Source organism: Octopus bimaculoides, chromosome 7, assembly GCF_046866305.1.
Source record: "Octopus bimaculoides isolate indiv1 chromosome 7, ASM4686630v1, whole genome shotgun sequence".
Lineage (NCBI taxonomy): Eukaryota > Metazoa > Mollusca > Cephalopoda > Octopoda > Octopodidae > Octopus > Octopus bimaculoides.
The window spans coordinates 61,866,811-61,887,049 of NC_142934.1; the positions used below are offsets into that span (position 1 = coordinate 61,866,811).

The 20,239-nt window shown below is 37.4% G+C and overlaps 1 protein-coding gene across 19 annotated transcripts in view; it reads left to right on the plus strand.

Annotated features, from left to right (window-relative positions):
* LOC106867691 (tumor protein p53-inducible protein 11) overlaps nt 1-20,239 on the plus strand; it is a 546,722-nt gene that overhangs the window by 428,787 nt on the left and 97,696 nt on the right. For all 19 annotated transcript variants that reach the window (XR_016242640.1, XR_016242642.1, XR_016242645.1 and 16 more), the window contains exon 3: nt 15,731-15,838. Coding sequence is in view for 10 of the 19 variants with exons in the window: in XM_014912640.3 (XP_014768126.1) it covers nt 15,731-15,838 (108 nt within the window). In the remaining 9 variants the exon portion in view is untranslated. The remainder of the gene's footprint in view (nt 1-15,730; nt 15,839-20,239) is intronic.

Below are 20,239 nucleotides of genomic sequence, written 5' to 3' on the forward strand. Positions count from 1 at the left end.
GATCAACGGAACAGCCTGTTCGTGAAATTAACGTGCAAGTGGCTGAGCACTCCACAGACATGTGTACCCTTAACGTAGTTCTCGGAGATATTCAGCGTGACACAGTGTGACAAGGCTAACCCTTTGAATTACAGGCACAACAGAAACAGGAAGTAAGAGTGAGAGAAAGTTGTGGTAAAAGAGTACAACAGGGTTCGCCACCATCCCCTGTCGGAGCTTCGTGGAGCTTTAGGTGTTTTTGCTCAATAAACACTCACAACGCCCGGTCTGGGAATCGAAACCGCGATCCCACTGCCCTAACCACTGGGCCATTGTGCCTCCTGTGTATCAAGGACTATATTATGAATGTCCTTCCTTGTTATTGTTATTTAGCCTGTATCAATCTTGTTCCAGCTAATCTTATGATCAACGGTTTTCCAGCTATGACAATCCTATCTTTTGTTCAAGCATAACATATCTAGGACTGCAGTTTCCTGTCTGTTTTTCCTCTTTTTTATATTTTATTAATATGGTTGTGTATAATTTGATGGAAATATGCTTATTAATTGTAGCAGATTAAATAGTTATGTTGAGGCTCTTCCATTGGCTGTGGTAGTAAGTTTGATTCCTAGTCTGGGCTGTGTGTTGTGCTCTTGAGCAAGACACTTTATTTCACATTGCTCCAGTTCACTCCATTGTAGAAATGAGTTGCAATGTCACTGATGCCAATCTGTATCGACCTTTGCCTTTCCCTTGGATAACATCGGTGGCATGGAGAGGGGAGGCTGGTATGCATGGGTGACTGCTAGTCTTCCATAAAAAACAACCCTGCCCAAACTTGTGCATTGGAGGGGAACTTCTCGTGGTCATTCATGACCAAAGGGGATCTTTACTATTTTACCCTTTACTTGCTAAGGGAATATGGATGTAAATCAAATGACCCTCACAGCTGGGTTATCCAGTACTCATTCAACTTGAACAATGCATTACACTGTCAAATTCCTCTACCATCCTAAATAATTATGTAATTCTAATGACACCAAAGTTAATATACAGTAGTTCTCTCAATTTATGTGCCCCTTCATCATGTATTTCTAATTAATGATTAAATGATGTCCATGAGTGTAATGAAGACTTTAGTGTTTTTGTCTCCTTTACTTAAAACATTGATGAATGCATATAAATGTCAGTTAAAACAGATAAGTAGGTTTCTTTTGTATTCATGGGAAGTAAGTGTAAAACAATTAGATTGTGTATGAGAGATGATAGCCATTTGAAATACACACAACATGATTGTATGATAAAATACTGAATATACTGGTCTGTATGTGTGTCTGTCTATCTATATCTATCTATCTATATCTATTTATCTGTCTATCTATCTCTATCTATATCTATTTATCTAACTATCTTTATCTATATCTTTTTATTTATCTATATTTATCTGTCTATCTATCTCTCTATATATTTATCTATCTGTTTGTCTATCTATTTGCTTATCTATCTATTTACCTATCCCTCTACCTACCTGTCTGTCTGCCTGTCTATCTGTCTATCCATCGGTGCTCCTTTGGCATATGATCTATTAGGGAGATTAATTTAGGTTACTTTTTAGTTTACTTCTCAATTTCTAAAAACACATAAAGTGTTGGCTAAAGACTTTTACAATGTGATTAATGATTAGACATAGGCAGTTGCATTTGTACAAAAAGCCAACATTAAATTCACATCAAAAATGAAAGGTGTCATTTTGGCATGTGATCTACAATTTAAAGGGGGATTACTTTAGGTTACTTTTTAGTTTACATTGTGTTAGTGATACTTTCCATGTGATCGGCGTGAGCAAATTTACTTTGGTGGGTGATCTACGTGTTTATTTTAATTATTATATGGTTTTCTTATTGAAATAGAAAAAAATTTGAAAAAATACATTTACAATGTTAAATATGTACAAAATGATTTAAAAAGTAACCTAAAATAGATCACACACCAAAGTAGCACCCATCCATCCATCCCTCCATCATATTATATTATACAAGGTACAAGCATGGTTGTGTGGTTAAGAAACTTGCTTTGTACCCACATGGTTTTGGGTTCAGTTTCTCTGTGCTGTGCATTAGGCAAATGTCTTCTACTATAGCTCTAGTCTGACCGATGTCTTATGAGTGAATTTGGTAGATGGAAACTATGTGAAAGTCAATTTGTTTGTGTCTTTGTGGCAACTAGTGTTGATTCGTTTACATCCCTGTAACTTAGTAGCTTATGAAAAGGGAGAGACTTGCAGAATAAGTACCAGACTTTAAAACAAAAAAAAAAAAAATAGGTGCAGCTTTGATTTGTTTGACTAAAATCCTTCAGCACATTTCTCCAGCATGGCCGCAGTCCAATGACTGAAATAAGTAAAGGATAAAAGAAATATGTGTGTGTTTTAAACGAGTAGGCAATCATGACTTTTCTGCAGTGTCTGTATTTTTTTATATTAAAACACAGTCTGAGATCAAGTTGCCAACAATTAGAACTTGGAAATAAAATATATAGATAGTAAGTAAAATAAAATATATAATGGAATATAGTGTAGATAAATGTATTGAGAAAAAATGCAAACTAGAATATGTTACGTTGAACAAAATGAGAAATAAAGAGCATGTTTGAAAAGAACACAGCTCAAATATTATTTTCATTATTGAACTAAACTTGATACTTGGCGCCAGATGATAATCTGGTACTTTTCTTCATGACTAATGACATTGCTGGTTTCTTGATTATTTTAGTAGTGTGATGTAAATCCTCCCATATCTGTTACTATTGGAGGATGATACTGTTACTTAGAAATGATACGTACCAATGTTTTTTCATTATAAGCATTCTCTGAAATCTCTGTTTTCATATCAAAGAAAAGAAGTATGTAACTAACTAATATTACTCATCATTGTCATCATCTTCAATTTTACATTGACTTTCCCATGTTGCATGGAATTTGTTGAAGCAAATTTTTCTACAGTTGGTTGCCTTTCTGCTATCAACCTTTGCCTGTTTCCAAGCAAAGTATTCATACACACACACACATGTGCATATATATATGTGCATGCATGCATGCATGATGGGCTTCTTTTTAGTTTCAATCTACAAAATCCTCTTTCAAGACTTAGGTTGGGCTGGGGCCCTGGGTTATAGTTGAAAACACTTGCCCAAGGTGTCATGCAGTGGGATTGAGCCTGAAACCAAGAAGTATTTAATTAAAATTATTCATCATCACCTTCACCATGTTGATGTTGAAAGTGATTCAGGTGTCTAACATTCATGCTAAAATTTGTTGACCAAGTCTGCATTGCGGAACGTGTGCGTATATCTTGATCCTGCATTATTACACCTACAAAGATCAATATTCTCAGGCTTGTTCCAACCACTTTCAATGCCTTCTAGTTTAATTTATATCACATCATACATATCTACCATGACTGGTCACTTCAAAAATCAATGCTCTCAGAGATTCATTATGTCCACTTTGCTCATGTCTACTGCAGCCATTACCTGTCACTTCAATCTTACTAGAAAGACAACACGCTCTGATACCTACATAACTAGACACTTCATGGCAGAATGTTCAATATGGTCTCAGAACATTCTGAAGTCTCTCATATCTGGATTGCATGAAATTTTGAACTGTTTCAAAATGTTTGATCATTTCTCTCTCTATCCATAAAGACCTGACCAGGGATGTCTAACACCAATATGAACAGTCAAGCCAGTGAAGAAGCCTCTACCTGGTCACTTAATCTGATGGAAATAGCAGACAAATTGTACTCAAACTATGTACTGCCAAGGACAGAAACAAAAAAAAGCATATTTGGTAATGAAGTCCTAGATATATACAGCATATCTGAATGTCCAACAAAATGGTCACAGGTGAAATGTCTTTGATCAAAGCTGATTTGCTGATAAATAATAACAAGTAGAGTGTGTCTTAACAGAAAAATTGTGTATAAGAGGCATCAGATATCATATACAAGAGGGAAGACTGTGCTGGTATGGTTATGTGCATATGGGCGAGGACAGCCACATAAAGAAGTGCTGATCTCTGACTGTGGAGAGAACCTGTGGAAGTAGTAGATCCATGAAGATATGGGATGAAGTGGTAAAATATGATCTTCAGACGTTGAGTCTCATGGAAGTAATGACCAAGACTTCTGGCGATTTGCTGTGCTTGAGAAGACAAATCAATCTGAGTGAAATCATAGTTATGGACAGTGCTAGCAACACATGAAAGACACCCAGTACACTTTGTATAGTGGTTGGCATTAGGAAGGGCATCCAGCCATAGAAACCAAGCCAAAACAGACCAGTGCCTAGTGCAGCGCTCCAGCTTACCATCCTCAATCAAACCATCTTACCCATGCCAGCATGGGAAATGGATGCTAAATGATGAGATGATGATGTTAAATAATTTCTGAGTTTAGGCACAAGAGTACATTCAGAAAAAGAGCATAATTGATTTAATCAACATCAGTATTTGACTGGTACATGTTTTATTAATCATAGGAGGACGTAAACTAAAATCAACCACAGAACACAAAGAAACATAAGCAAACACCACAAGACTTCTGGTTTAATACTCTACCATTTCCGCCTCTCTGCTATCAACTTTTAAATCATGTCATTCTTCCTCTCAGTATGATTCGTTGTAGCAAGACATTTGAAATTCTATGACACTAAGAATGATTTTGTCAATTTTCCGTGAATCAAGAAGTCATTATTAAATATTCAAGAAAACAAACAAATGTACTCATGAATTAGGAAGTTAATTAATTACATGAGCTTTTTTTTTTTTTTTTTTTTTTGTGAAGAATTAAAACAAAGAGTATTTCTAAAAGCCGAAATAATCTCATTCAAAATTAAATTGTATACAAATATTAAATGTTAATAGTTTTAATAAAATTTCTGTTTATATTAATTGTTTTTTTTTTTTTTCAAGTAACAATTAGATTTAAGTACTAAATAGCAATAATGTATTGTAAAAACAAAAATTGATTTTAGATGATGTGCGCCATGTGAAGCACAGGCGTGGCTGTTTGCTTCCCATCTTCATGGTTTCAGGTTCAATTCCACTGCATGGCAACTTGAGCAAGTGTCTTCTTTAGCCCCAGATCGACCAAAGCCTTCTGAGTAGATTTGGTGGACATAAACTGAAAGAAGTCTTTAGAGAGAGAGTGAGAGAAAGTGTGTGTGTGTGTGTGTGTGCATGTATTGTATATGTATGTGTGTCTTTGTGTCCATCTCCCTCCAACATTTGACAACCAGTGTTGGTTTGTTTATGTTCCTGTAACTTAGCAGTTTGTCAAAAAGTGATCAAATGGCGTTAGAACCAGGCTTAAAAAACAGTACTGGTGTTGATTCATTCAACTAAATCCTTCTAAGTGGTGCCCCAGCATGGCTGCAGTCCAACAAGTGAAACTAGTAAAAGATAAAAAGGTACTAGAACAGAGCTAGGTGGTTTATGGTGAGTTCTTAGCCCATTATCACGTGGTCACAAGACCGACCAGGCTATCAAAAGTTGTTACACATTGCTAGTCACAATGCGTTTTGCATTGTTTTAGTCTTCAAATGATGTCACCCTGCTGGCTAGGCAAGTAGGTCAACATTCTCTCCTCCCCCTCGGTTGAAAGGATAACTGGAACAATGTGAAATGGAGTGTTTTGTTCAAGACCACAATGCGCCACCAAATCAAGGAATCAGACCCACAATCTAGCAACAGCCTAACCAATAGGACACGTGCCTTTGCTAGTCCATTCTGTCACTCCAAATTCTTTAACACTATTTTGCTACAGTTTAAGTCTTCCATATTGAAGATCTTTTTGTTTTTCTCTTTAAAATGAAATAAATATATTACAAAAATTTAGATTTCGTGGTTTATGCCAGAATCAATTCTTTGATTGAATTTCTATCTCATTAGAATGTTATGTCCTTAATTGAGGTTAAATTCTGAATGCAGTTTAGATTAATAACTTGCATACCATATTTGGTACAGGCACTGAGTGGCTAAGAAGCTTCCTTTCCAAACATATGGTTTCAGATTCAATCTCAATGTGCAGCACATTGAATAAATGCTTTTTACTATGCCCACGGCTGACCAAAGCCTTGTAAGTAGATCTGGTTGACTGAAACTGAAAGAAGCTCTTCATACAAATATACAAACACACATACATACACACACCATTACACATATAAGCATACATGCATACACATACATGTACACAGGCATATGGCTGTGTGGTTAAGAAGCCATGTGGTCTGAGGTTCAACTTTACTGCACAGCACTTTGGGCCAGTGTCTTCTGTGTGTGCATGCAACGCATTTGTCTCTTGACATCACATGATGTTTATAAACAAGTGTTGTCTGTTTCTAGTCTTCCTCGGAAAACTTGTTTGGTCATGGGGAAATATTACCTTTCTTGGCAACAGTTGACAATTGGCAACAAAGAAGACATCCAACAGAAAACCTGTTGTTAAATTCTGTCTGAGCCATGCAAACATGGAAAAGTGGACGTTAAGACGATGAGGAGTGGGTAATGATGATGATGATCATCATCATACTTAGCAAACAGCAGCATCATTGATCACAGGTTTTTCAATTGGCCAATTGATTATTCACTGACTTTCTAATGGTGTGAGTGACAGTAAACCCATGCTGAACAAATAATGCATAGGGTTTTGAAATTCCTTGTTTTTTATATTCTTTATGATTGTTGTTTGCATCTTTCACCAATATACATCTTACTTCTGCTATTATGGTAAACTGTTTCTATCTAGGCTTCTTTTATTTGAGGTTGGTAAGATAACTGTCATCTATATACGGTGATATAATTGCTTGGTTTTCTTGTTATATAAATGGTATGTGTGTGATATTTGTATTTATATTGATATCTCAAGAATGATTATACCTTTATAGTGTCAGCATTGAGATATCACTTAATAAACTTTACCTACAACTTCTTTAGACAGAGTGCTTATAGTTTGAGATATAATCCTGATATCTTTATTTGATACCTTTACAAACAGTACTGATTTCTCATATTTAGCTATACTTTTGATATATCCAGATATCTTAAGCTACAAAACTGATATGTGATAGCTTTACCAATAGTGTTGTTATCACTTGATATCTTTGTATGAGGTGCTAATATATTCTGATAAAATTGCTACAATGGTGATATCTTCTGATATCTTTAGATTCAATGCTAATATCTTCTGACAGCTTCAAATACTGTATTGATATTCTCTTGATAGTTTTAGATTCAGTACTGATAACACTTGTTCTCTAGAGATAAAGAGTTGATATTCTCCTGACAACTTTAGGCAGAGGGCTGACATTACTTGATAGCTTTAGATTCATAGATAATATCTCCTGATACATGTAGATACATTCTAGAGGCCATTATAACAACAGAAAAGATGGTGGAGGCACAAGACCAGCCAGCTCCAAGGAGCAGAGGCTATTATAATAGCAATATAAAAAGATGAGGGTGCCTGAGTAGTGGAGGTACAAGACAAGCCAGCTCCAAGAGTTGACATCACACATATGGGCCAGAGGCTGAAATATGTCCATCAATGATGAATTGCCAATCAGTAAGTGGTTCTACTCTGGATGCAATCCAGGATGTTAGTATGCATAAAAGTGGTACCATTCCAGCTGTAGTAGTGCTCTACTGTGGGTCCCACATAAGCCTTCTAGAGTGTCATCAGCTATTGATGTCTGAAAATTCTTTATTTTATCAACTCTTTAACACAAAGTCAACCTTGGAGGGATTTGAACATACAAGTCATAACTAAATACCACAAAGCATTTAATCCACTGCTCTCATGATTCTACTAATCTGTTACCCTTAAGATTTTAATGCATGCACAAAACTTGAGATCTATGGGAGATCTCTTAATTGATTGGTATTTCATTTTATCAAACTCAGAGGAATAAAAGACGAAGACAACTTTGGTAAATTCTTTGCTTATATTATGAATGTCAAGTAATGACCAAAAGAGTATGCTCAAAAATACAAGTGGCCAAAATGGGGTTCTTCTGAAGAATCTCTGGAGTAAATTTACTTGACTGGGTGTACAGCTTGGAAATCATGGTGTCTCTTCAGGTCGAGATACTTCCTATCCACATTGTGAGATCACAGATCTGGTACCACTGGTACTACAGACAAGTAATTACAATATTGCAGGAAAGAACCACAAAGATATATGCTTAAAGCTGAGCCAACCAACAGGAAACCTAGGGATAGAACAAGATTATATCTAGAAACTCAGTTGGTCACATTTGGGAATCCAACCTGAAATTATAATGACTATGGCCTCTTATAGAACCTTATAGAGGTGATTAGCCTGAAGATTTTATTCCCATGACTCTCCCAGGAATACTGGGTGGAGAGGACGGATGGGTGGATGGATGACTGTATCATATCCCTTGTGGTAATGTCTACTGGCCATTGAGTTTTTAGGTAGATTAAAAAGAAAAATAAAGGTTTATTGTTTGTCTACTGAAATACATATATAAAATACAAACATATAGGCATAAGCATGGCTGTGTGGAAAGAAGCATGCTTCCCAATCATGGTTCCAGGTTCAGTCCCATTGCATGACACCTTGGGCAAGTGTCTTCTACTATAGCCTCAGGTCGACCAAAGCTTAGTGAGTGGATTTGGTAGATGGAAATTGAAAGAAGCCTTTCATGCATGTGTTTGTTATCCACCACCAGTGTCTGTGTGTTTACATCCCTGTAACTTAACTGTTCACCAAAAGATATTGATAGAATAAGTACCAGTCTTAAAAAAAATAAGTACTGAGGTTGATTCATTCAACTAAAAATTCTTCAAGGCAGTGCCCCAGCATGGCTGTAGTCTAAGGACTGAAACAAATAAAAGACAAAAGGTACAAGATTCTAAATAAAATTAGTTAACAGCCTCCACAAAAACAGTATAGAAGAAAATAAAGTAAAACAAAAATTAAAATCAACTTATTGGATAATTTGTAATATACTTCAATAAAATTTACAAATTCTGATTTGCTTTATGCTCTTTTTCTCCATTTTTTTTTTTTTATCCCAGACATTGTTAGCTTCTAATTCCTCTTTGTTCAAGTTAAATGTTATAAATGCATGCACACTGACATAAATGGTTGTTTGCATATATGCAAGTATATGGAGAAATCTATGCAAAATCACACTGCTTTCCATCTGTACAAGTCTACAAGTACATTGTAGCATGCAGAAACTCTAGTGGAGACATGTACTCATAAGACACACATATGTTTCTGTCAAATTTAAGTAAGTACTAAAATATCCAAAGAAAGCCTGTAAAATCTATTTCCGAAATTGGAACGCTCTTCAATTAAAATCCTTTATTTAAGTAGATTATCTATTTCATCTTATGCAAAGCTGCTTGCTACATACATGAGCGTGTGTGTGTGTGTGTGTGTATAAGCATATTTATATAAATATGCATATATATGTATATATATATATATGTATGTATGCATATATATATCTATATATATATATAAGCATGTATTTATATGTATATATCCATGTATATGTATTTATGTATGTGTATATATATATATGTGTGTGTATATGTAAATATGTTGCCTCCTGGTCCACCAGTCCTCAGTCAAATCGTCTAACCCATGCTAGCATGGAAAGCGGACGTTAAACGACGATGATGATGTATGTATCATCATCATCATTGTTTAATGTCCACTTTCCATGCAGGCATGGGTTGGACAGTTTGACTGGGGACTGGCAAGCCAGGAGGCTGCACTAGGCTCCAATCTGATCTGGCAACGTTTCTACAGCTGGATGCCCTTCCTAACGCGAACCATTCCGAGAGTGTAGTGGGTGCTTTTTACATGCCACTGGCATGGGAGCCAGTCAGACGGTACTGGCATTGGCCACGTTTGGATGGTGCTTTTTACATACCACCAACACAGGAGCCATTCGGGGCAGGAGGGCTGGCATCGACTATGTTCGGTTGGTGCTTTTTACACGCCACCGGCATGGGGAGCCAGACAGGCGGCACTGGCAACGACCCATGCATGAATGGTGCTTATTGCATGTCACCAGTACAGGAGTCAGTCAGGCAGCACTGGCATCGGCCACAACAACAATTTCTATTTGATTTGATTTACTTGACTCAATAGGTCTCCTCAAGCACAGCATGTCGCCCGATGATCTGAAGGTACTTTTTAAGTGAGCTGGTTATTCTACACTGGTGCAGGCTGCAGCTGTGATCTCACTTTACTTGCCAGGTCTTCTCAATCACAGCATATCTCCAGAGGTCTCGGTTTTACATCATTGCTTCTGTGAGGCCCAGTGTTCGAAGGTCATGCTTCACCACCTCATTCCATGTTTTCCTGGGTCTCCCTCTTGCATGGGTTCCTTCCACTGTTAGGGAGTGGCACTTCTTCACACAGCTCTCTTCACCCATATGCAGCACATGACCATACCAGCGCAGTTATCTCTCTTGCACACCTCATCTGATGTTTCTTATGTCCAACTTTTATCTCGGGGCGCTTACACTCTGTCGTGTGTGCACACTGGCATTACGCATCCAGCAGATCGTACTAGCTTCATTTCTTTCGAGCTTACGCATGTCTTCAGCAGTCACTGCCCATGTTTCACTGCCTACACATACATCATACAATCTACCTTTCACTCTGAGCAAGAGGCCCTTTGTCACCAGCAGGGGTTGGAGCTTTCTGAACTTTGCCCAGGCTATTCTTATTCTAGTGGCAACACTCTCCGAGCATCCACCCCCACTGCAGACTTGGTCACCTAGGTAGTGGAAGCTATCAACTGCTTCTAGTTTCTTCCCCTGGCATGTGATGGAATCAGTTTTCTGAACATCTGCAGTGTTTACTGCCCCTGTGCATCTGCCACACACAAAAGCTATCTTCCAGGTTAACTATCCTTTGATGTTGCTGTACCACTTATGTCTCCATAGCTTACACTGGGTACATCTTATGGAGTTTCTACCTACATCTTTTCTACAGATCAAGCAGGGCCATCTACCTGAAGGGGTTTGTGATGTGTTCACTTTCCTACTTACTAGAACTTTGATTTTTGCTTCATTGACTCTAAGGCGCTTTGAATCTAAACCTTGCTTCCACACCTAAAATTTCCTCTCTAGTTCTGGTAGTGATTCTGCTATGAGAGCAAGGTCATCAGCATAGAGGAGCTCCTAGTGGCAACCTGTCTTGAATTCCAACATGTCACCAACTATCTCTGTCATCACCATCAGCACCTCATCTGCTATTCTGTCATCACCAACACCACCTTAGTACCAGTCACTGTCATCACTGTTGATATCTCAATATGTATTTCTATCATTATCATCTCTCCTCTAGCCATCTATCATTGTCACAAACATCTCCATAAGCATCTGTCATCACCATTAATATATCACACCTACTAATCATTGTCATCACCACCATCACTTCAGTAGTCATCACCTTAGATATGTTTATCATAAGCACCAACACCTCACCAGCTGTCGCTGTCATCACAACCACCATCTTACCAGATATCTCAGTCATCCCATTAACATTTCACACCTACTATCATTGTCTTCACCATCACCTCAGTAGTTATCACTGTCATCATCTTCATCATTCAGTAGATATGTCTACCATGACCATCAATACCTCACCAGTATTCGCTGTCATCACAACCACCATCTTACCAGATATCTGTTGTTCTCATTAATATCTCATTATTGTTGTCATCACCACCATCATCTTCACCTGTTTAGTCATCTTTGTCATCATCATCATCAACATCTTCACAGCTCCCTCTGTCATCATGATCCTCAGCATTTCACCAAATGTCACTGTCATCACCACCAACATCTTTCTAGTTCTCCCTCCCTCTCTCTCTCTCTCTCTCTCTCTCTCTCTCTCTCTCTCTCTCGCATCATCATCATCAATATCTTAGTAATTATTGGCTGTTGGTAGCAACTGTGGAGATTGTGACAGTCTACATCTCGTTAACTATCTCCGCCAACATCATTATTATAAGTACAGTCATTATCATTTTCAAATTTGGTTTGATCACTTCTGCAATCATCGTCATCACCATCATCATGGCCATCAAGTTCAATGTCATTATTATTAATACTCTAATGAGCATGGTAATTATCAACACTGCCATATCTAACACCGACACCACCGTCACTACTACCACCACTGCTATCAGCATTTTAACAACATAAATTTATCGCCTTAATGATGTCCGTAATTATCCTCATGGCCACTGCCATGATTGGTTGTTATTACTACTGTAATAGACTATATTACAACCTCAACCATTATCATGACTATTGTCATTGGCCTACTGTAGTCACCATATTGTGACAGTAAGTTCTCAACAATTTTCACTTTGATATATTGTTTACATTGCTAAATCCATCTTTCTGTTTTCAATCTCAGATAGGAATTAAAAAAAAACAAAACATATAGGCTTCAGGGTATGCCTCATTTCTTGCTGAGGACTTTAATGACTTTGTGTCCAATTAAGATATCTAATTTGCAGTTATTATTATTATTCAGTAGTCTTGTTTTTATTGCATGGTTTGACTGCACTACTGAGCGCAGCTCTGTGTGCCTTGGGTATGTGCTGTGGTTTGTTTTGGTGTTGTTATTTTCACAGTATTGAAAGTGCTTTAGGCGGCGAGCTGGCAGAAACGTTAGCAAGCCGGGCGAAATGCTTAGCAGTATTTCGTCTGCCGTTACGTTCTGAGTTCAAATTCCGCCGAGGTCGACTTTGCCTTTCATCCTTTCAGGGTCAATTAGATAAGTACCAGTTACGCACTGGGGTCGATGTAATCGACTTAATCCGTTTGTCTGTCCTTGTTTGTTCCCTCTATGTTTAGCCCCTTGTGGGCAATAAAGAAATAATAATTATTATTATTAGTTTCAAATTCTGCTAAGATTGACTTTGCTTTTCATCTTCTAGAAGTACCAGCTGAGTACTGGAGTCAATGTAATCAACTTATCCCCTGCCCCAAAATTGCTGGCCTTGTGCCAGAATTTAAGACCATTATCATTAATAAAGGCGGCAAGATGGCAGAATCGTTAACATGCCAAGTAAAAATGCTTAGTGGCATTTTGCCTGTCTTTATGTTCTGAGTTCAAGTTCTGCCATGATCAACTTTGCCTTTCATCCTTTCAGAGTCAATATAATAAGTACCATTTGAACACTGATGTCAATATAATCAACTTATTCCCTCCCTGAAATTTCTGGCCTTGTGTGAAAATTTGAGAGCACTATTATTGTTATTATATTGAGGAGAGGGCACTTGCCCTAGTATTCTTGGTGATCGTTGTTTTGTGGGTTTTCACAAGCAGCTCTAAGAAGTCTCTCTGTTCTGGGGAATTATTTTTGTTGGAATTTACTTTACTGTTGTTCTTTTTTATACTCCTTTATGTAACCTCGTGTTGTAATGTCCTGTACTATTCCCAATGTTTTTGTGAACTCTTGTTGGTTAATACAGAAAGCATATTTTCATTATTGAAAGTGGTGAACTGGCAGAATCATTAGAACGCCAGACAAAATGCTTAATGGTATTTCATGTCTTTACATTCTTAGTTCAAATACTGTTGATGTTGACTTTGTCTTTCATCCTTTCAGGGGCTACAGAATAAGTTCCTGTCAAGTACTGGGATCAATGTAATTGACTAACCCTCTCCACCAAAATATCAGGCTTTGTGCCAAAATAAGAAAGGATTATAATTGTTGTCATTATCATTACTAAGCTGCTGTGCTAGCAGAATCCTTAGTGTCAGACAAAATGTCTAGCAGCATTTCTTTCTTCATCAAGTTTAACTCTTTAGCTTTCAGATTACTCTGTCAAATGTAAGGCTTATTTATTCACGGTGTCGTGTGTATGGTATGCATATATATCCTTTGGTCTGTGACTATACTGGGGCACTACCCTTACATTTGTGTGTTTGTATGTGTGTAGACGCGTCTGTGTGTGTGTGTGTATATATATATTTATATAATGTGACACCTGACTGGCCCTCGTGCCGGTGGCACGTAAAAGCACCCACTACACTCTCGGAGTGGTTGGCATTAGGAAGGGCATCCAGCTGTAGAAGCTCTGCCAAATCAAATTGGAGCCTCAGTCAAATTGTCCAACCCATGCTAGCAGGAAAGTGGATGTTAAACGATGATGTGAAGGCCCATGGTTCAGTGGTTAGAGCACCGGGCTATAAATCATGAAGTAATGAGTTTGATTCCTGAACCAGGCTGTGTTGTGTTCTTGAGCAAGATACTTTATTTCATGTTGCTCCAGTTCACTCAGATGTAGAAATGTGTTGTAACATTGCTGGTGCCAAGTTATACAAGTCTTTGCCTTTCCTTTGCACAACATCCACAAAGAACCTCTCCTAGACTTGTGCCTTGGATGGGATCTTTCTAGGTGCAATCCCAAGGTCATTTATGACTGAAGGGGCTTCCTACACATTCTGATTGAATCTTCTGCATGAAAACATGTACCTCCTTGCAACAATGTAAACTTTCATTTAATCAAGATATTCGCAGCCTGAAGAGTAGCCTGCAGTATACTCCTCGCTTGGATATTTACCACTTCCGAGGTTCTGCTCACTATGAAACATTTTTAGCCTGGATCTTATCGGCTCCATTCCTTAACTCTTATTTTCTTATATGCATACCTGACAAATCTGGTCGCCAACCATGAAATATAAAGAGAACTTTTTTCTGTTCATCATACTTCGATATGAAAAAAATTCACAACGTTCCGTCTCAATAAACCACTATTGTCCCTGAAAATTGTTCTTTATATTTATTATGGATTGCTTGAAGCTAACTTTCTTTCTACACCTTGATCCCTAGATCTTCTATATATATATATATATATATATATATATATATATATATATGTATATATATTACGGAGATGTACTTGCATAGCAAGTGACCTGATCTGAGAACGTGTACTGGAACGAAAACAATTGCAGTGTGGAAGGTGTTTATAAGCCATTTAAGAAACACACAAAAACCATTAGATTCACTTCAACATTTAAATTTAATTTGTGTCAAAATATTTTCGTCGCTTTGAGACCGCGACACCACAGAATTTTGTCAGTAAACAGGTCGTGGTCTCAAAGCGACGAAAATATTTTGACACAAATTAAATTTAAATGTTGAAGTGAATCTAACGGTTTTTGTGTGTTTCTTAAATGGCTTATAAACACCTTCCACGCTGCAATTGTTTATATATATTTGTTCTGCCTTGTCTTGACATCACATGCTAATTGCAAACAAGTGTCACCGTCATGCTAGTGGTACCATTCATTTCTAGACTTCCAAGAACATATGACTAGCCTTAGAGGAATATGACCTTGCTTGGAAACAAGTCAAGGTTGGTGACAGGAAAGGCATTCAATCATAGCAAATCAACCATCTGAGCCATGTTAACATTGTTAAAACAATAATGATGATCCTGAATACTCACTGCACTCTCACTTTTGGAATTATCTTCCATATAATTATTATATGCACATGGTCCAACCCATGCCAGCTTTGAATGATGACAATAGCTGCAGTGGTGGCTGCTGCTGTTGTTTTTGTATTCACTTTTGTTTGTTTAATTTTCATGTTTTTTTTTATTTTCTAAGACCTCCACTGAAATTTTCCAGTTTTCTAACTTTGTAATTCTTTATTTTTATTTTTCTCACAGCTCAGTCAGATTTTGGGCCACAGTGACCAATTATATGTTCGGCTCCCTAGTGGATTGCGGGTTTGGCAATTTACCTTGGCTTTGGTGTTTACTGTGATTGCTGTGTGGGTAAGTACTGATTTTTCTTTTCTTTTTTTTTTTTTTTTTTCATTCTTAACAATTTAAGATTATTATTATTGCTGTGTCTCTACTATATATGTAAATTAGCTTTGCCCATGACAGAAAACAATACACACACACACACACACACACATGTACACATGCTCTGGTGTATAGCACTCAGAATCTGAAATAATCATAGAAGCTAAAGAGAAGAGGGCTGCACATGAAACAAGAGTCTCACTGGTTACTGACTCTGCTACTACATTCTCCTGTAAAAGACCCCCTTCAATCATGAAATACTGTGGGATTGCACCTAGAAAGTTCCCCTCTGAAGTACAAGTCCGGTGAAGGTTGATTTTTATGGAAGACTAGCAATCGCTCATGCATACCAGCCTCCCTTCTCCACACCACCAATGTTGTCCAAGGGAAAGGCAAAGGCCAATACAGCTTGACACCAGTGACATCACAACTCCTGAGTGAACTGGAACAATGTGAAAAAAAAGTGTCTTGCTCAAAAACACAACACACAGCCTGGACCGGAAATCGAACTCACTAACTTATGATTGTGAGCCCAGTGCTCTAACTACTGAGCCAACTGTTGATTTTATGCTAATATTGACCTAATAAAGCCTTCTCAGGACCCACAAAGTGTAAAGCCTCTAATCTGGTCATCTTCAGAGACCTGGAGGCAATTGTTGTGTGTGTGCATGCATGCACACACATACATACATGTGAGTATATACATGGTACATACATCATACATACTATACATTTATTTTATAGACATATTTATGTGTATTTTCTGTCTGTCTATATGAGACAGAATGAAATAGAAAAAGGGGTTGAGACCAAGAGGTAGACAGAGCTGTCAGGAGAGAGAGAATGATAATTAATGAAAACATGACATTCTTAAAGTTTTACTTTTACATAACTTTATAAACATGTCATTCAGTGAATTTGTTTGTTTGTTTTGGTTTTTTTTACAGAACTCAGTCTATGTATATGTTGATGGGCATTTGTTATGAATAACTTGTCTTTGTTTCTGAGTTGTATGTATGTGCTTGTTTGTGTATGTGAAACTCATTCTTTTCCTTTTCTTTTTTTTGTGAGAAATGGTGACAGTGTTGATGTAATAATGAACAGAATTCTTCTATTTTGAGACTTCTTCTGTCAGTTTCCCTTCAGATTTTTTCAGGTACAAGGGCTTTTGACTAAGTGTAGATAAGTTGTCATTTTATTGTGACAAAGTTTAGTTTAGTTCAAAAACAAGAAATGCACATGCAAACAGAATTTTAGTATTTAAATATGTGGTTGTGGTTGAGATCATGTGGCCTAGATTCAGTCCCACTGCATGATGCCTTGGGCAAGTATCTTCTACTATAGTCTCTGGCCAACCAAAGCCTTGTGGATGGATTTGGTAGATGGAAACTGAAAGAAGTCCATTGTATGTGCACGCGCACGCACGTGTGTGTGTGTTTGTGTGAGACCCCATGTCCTGATATAACATGATGATTGTAAACAATCATCACTGTCATACAAGCAGTGTTCATTTCCACTCTTCTGTACAAAACATTGTCTGAACATGAGGAAACTGGTAAGGTTGGTTGATGGCAAGAAGGACATTTGGCCATAGAAAAGCTACCTCAACTAATTCCAGATTTTATTAGCCACTTTGCAGTACCATCTAACTTCATTTGTTTCTAGACCATTAAAGAATCATTTCAGATGTTCACCCTGTACCATAGCTTTTGGTCCAGCATGGTGATATGTCCTCTCTTCTACAAGTTTACCAGTTTGGCCTACTGTCATTAAACTTCAGAGCTGTGGATTTGAAACTTATTTCTTCTATGCTTTGTTTCAATAAATGAAACCATACCACTTCATATAAACACACAGGATGAAACCATTCCATATGTATATGTTAAGTAGCATGTTTTCAACCTGCTGGCTATGGCCATACTGTATGCATGTATGTACATGTTCATATATTATTACTGACAACACACATTATAGATGTAAACCAGAATTACACAGAGGGAATATGAAACTCTTTAATATATCATCATCATTATTATTGTTTTAACATCCTCTTTGTCCGCTTAGACAGAATTTGATGAGGCAGACTTTCTATGGCTGGATGGATGCCCTTCCGGTCATGAACCCTCACCCATTTCCAAGTAAGGTAATATTTCTCCATGACCAGACATGCTTTCAAACATTTAGAAATTAAAGACACTGCTTTCATGATGGTGGCACATTTACTACTATCAGGTGATGTCAAAATAACCATTGGTCTAGCCATCTGGCCGTGAAGAGGAAAGAGACGGACATAATGCCCATTATAGTAAGATAGCAAATCTGCCTATCTACAATGAGAAACAAAGGGATAGTATCACAAATCTATTTAAATCTAATTATATGGGGGGTGGGGATCCAGAGTTAATCCTCGTTGCCAGAATTTTAGTAAAAAAAAATCAAAGGTGATTTATTAATACAAAACTCAATATCCACTAAATAATCATACTTTTCACATTTTTTTCACTAAAAACCTTCCTGATTACCTCCTTTGTAATCCCAAAAAACACATTGTGACCATTGGTTCAGCCGTTTGACCATTCAAAAGGAACAGACAGACATATAACGCCCATTATAGTAAGATTTGGATATGAAACAGCAAAAGAAATCAGTGCTGGCTATAATTTCTATAGAAAATCTATAGGGATAACCATAACAAGTGATGTAATAGCACTGCTAACATAAGTAGAACAGTATTGACTTATAAAAATGCTTAATATACTTTGTAGTGTATTACGTGGAGGCGCATGTCTTAGTGGTTAGGGTGTCAGCATCATGATCGTAAGATTGCTGTTTCGATTCCTGGACTGGGCGACGCGTTGTGTTCTTGAGCAAAACACTTTATTTCACGTTGCTCCAGTCCACTCAGCTGGCAAAAATGAGTAACGCTGTGATGGACTGGTGTCCCGTCCAGCTGGGGAACACATACGCCATTGAAATCGGGGAAACTGGCCCCATGAGCCTGGCTAGGGCATAACGAATATGGTGTCCCTACAAGTCATTGACATTTATTTATTTTTTTTTTCAGTTTCAATAAAGTTTGAAATTAGAAACATAAGCTGAATATTTATGACAGATACCAGTATTTGACAGAATCAGTAAGGCTGGCTAACAAAATGATTCCCTCCATTCTTTTTCATTCTGAGTTCCGATACCATTTGTGTGAACTTTAAATTTCATCCTTCTGGATAAATATCTGTCAAATACATGGGTCAATTCTAATCAGTGTTTCTCCATCCTTTCTCAATGTATGATCCTTGCTAGAAACCATTTATTATTTCCACTCTCACTTTATAGAAGTTTAGGTCTTTAGATTCTCTTATTTTCCATATCTTTAAATCCCTACCAGATATGTTTTCTTGACAGGATAATAAAAAAAGCCATTCTTTTTGCTTTTTACTGCCTTAAGATGAAAATGTGAGATAAAATGTCAACCACCTTGATTAACAAAAGCCAAAAACCAGATACATTGAAATATTTATCTGGTATAAAATTATGCAACCTTCAAAAACCTAGGGGTGATTACAAAGGCTATTAAGGCTCATGCTTTGTTTTGGTTTTGTAATTTTAAGTAGACAAGGTGTAGATACTTTCTTGCCTATCACAAATAATAATGGCAGGTAACTGGTAACTGTTGCAGTAAATTAGCTGAGAGCACCTTTATCACTATATAGCAAAGAAAACTCACGTCTGTTGCTTGTAGAGTACACTTCTAGAAAAATTTTTATAGCTAGGTTCTTTTACTACCAAATTTGAAGCATGGACTGGGTACATTTCACCATGTCAGAGTTTGTTTACAGCAGAACTAAAAGGTTCCTCTATTTCTTCTTTAATTTATGTATATATGTATGTATATATAGAGACCCCAAGCAGAAGCCAAGGCTGTGATTTAAGGATTGTGTGAAGTTCTCATTAAAGGCCTGTGATATGCAGGAGACTTGCTGGGAGAGCAATGCCTGTCATCGCTACAGACGGAGGAAGCAGGTTAAGGAGGGGGTCGACACCTTTGAGAGAGCATGTATTCTGCATGAAGAACTTAAGTCTGCTGCTTGAAAGCACACTACTGGTGTTGTGAATGAGGAAAGCTTGGTCTGCAATGTTTGCAGTCGTGTATGCTTGTCAAGAGCAGGGCTCATTAGCCACCAATGGAGCTGCAAATGTAAAATATAATTTAGTCCTGGAGCTCACAATGTTCCTGAAGGTCAGCAATGGTCTTCCTCAATCACAAGTGGACAGCAATCATATATATATATATGTACACACACACACACACACACACGTATATATGTATTCCTCAGTGATCCATTTCAGCCGATCTTAGCAACCAGTTTT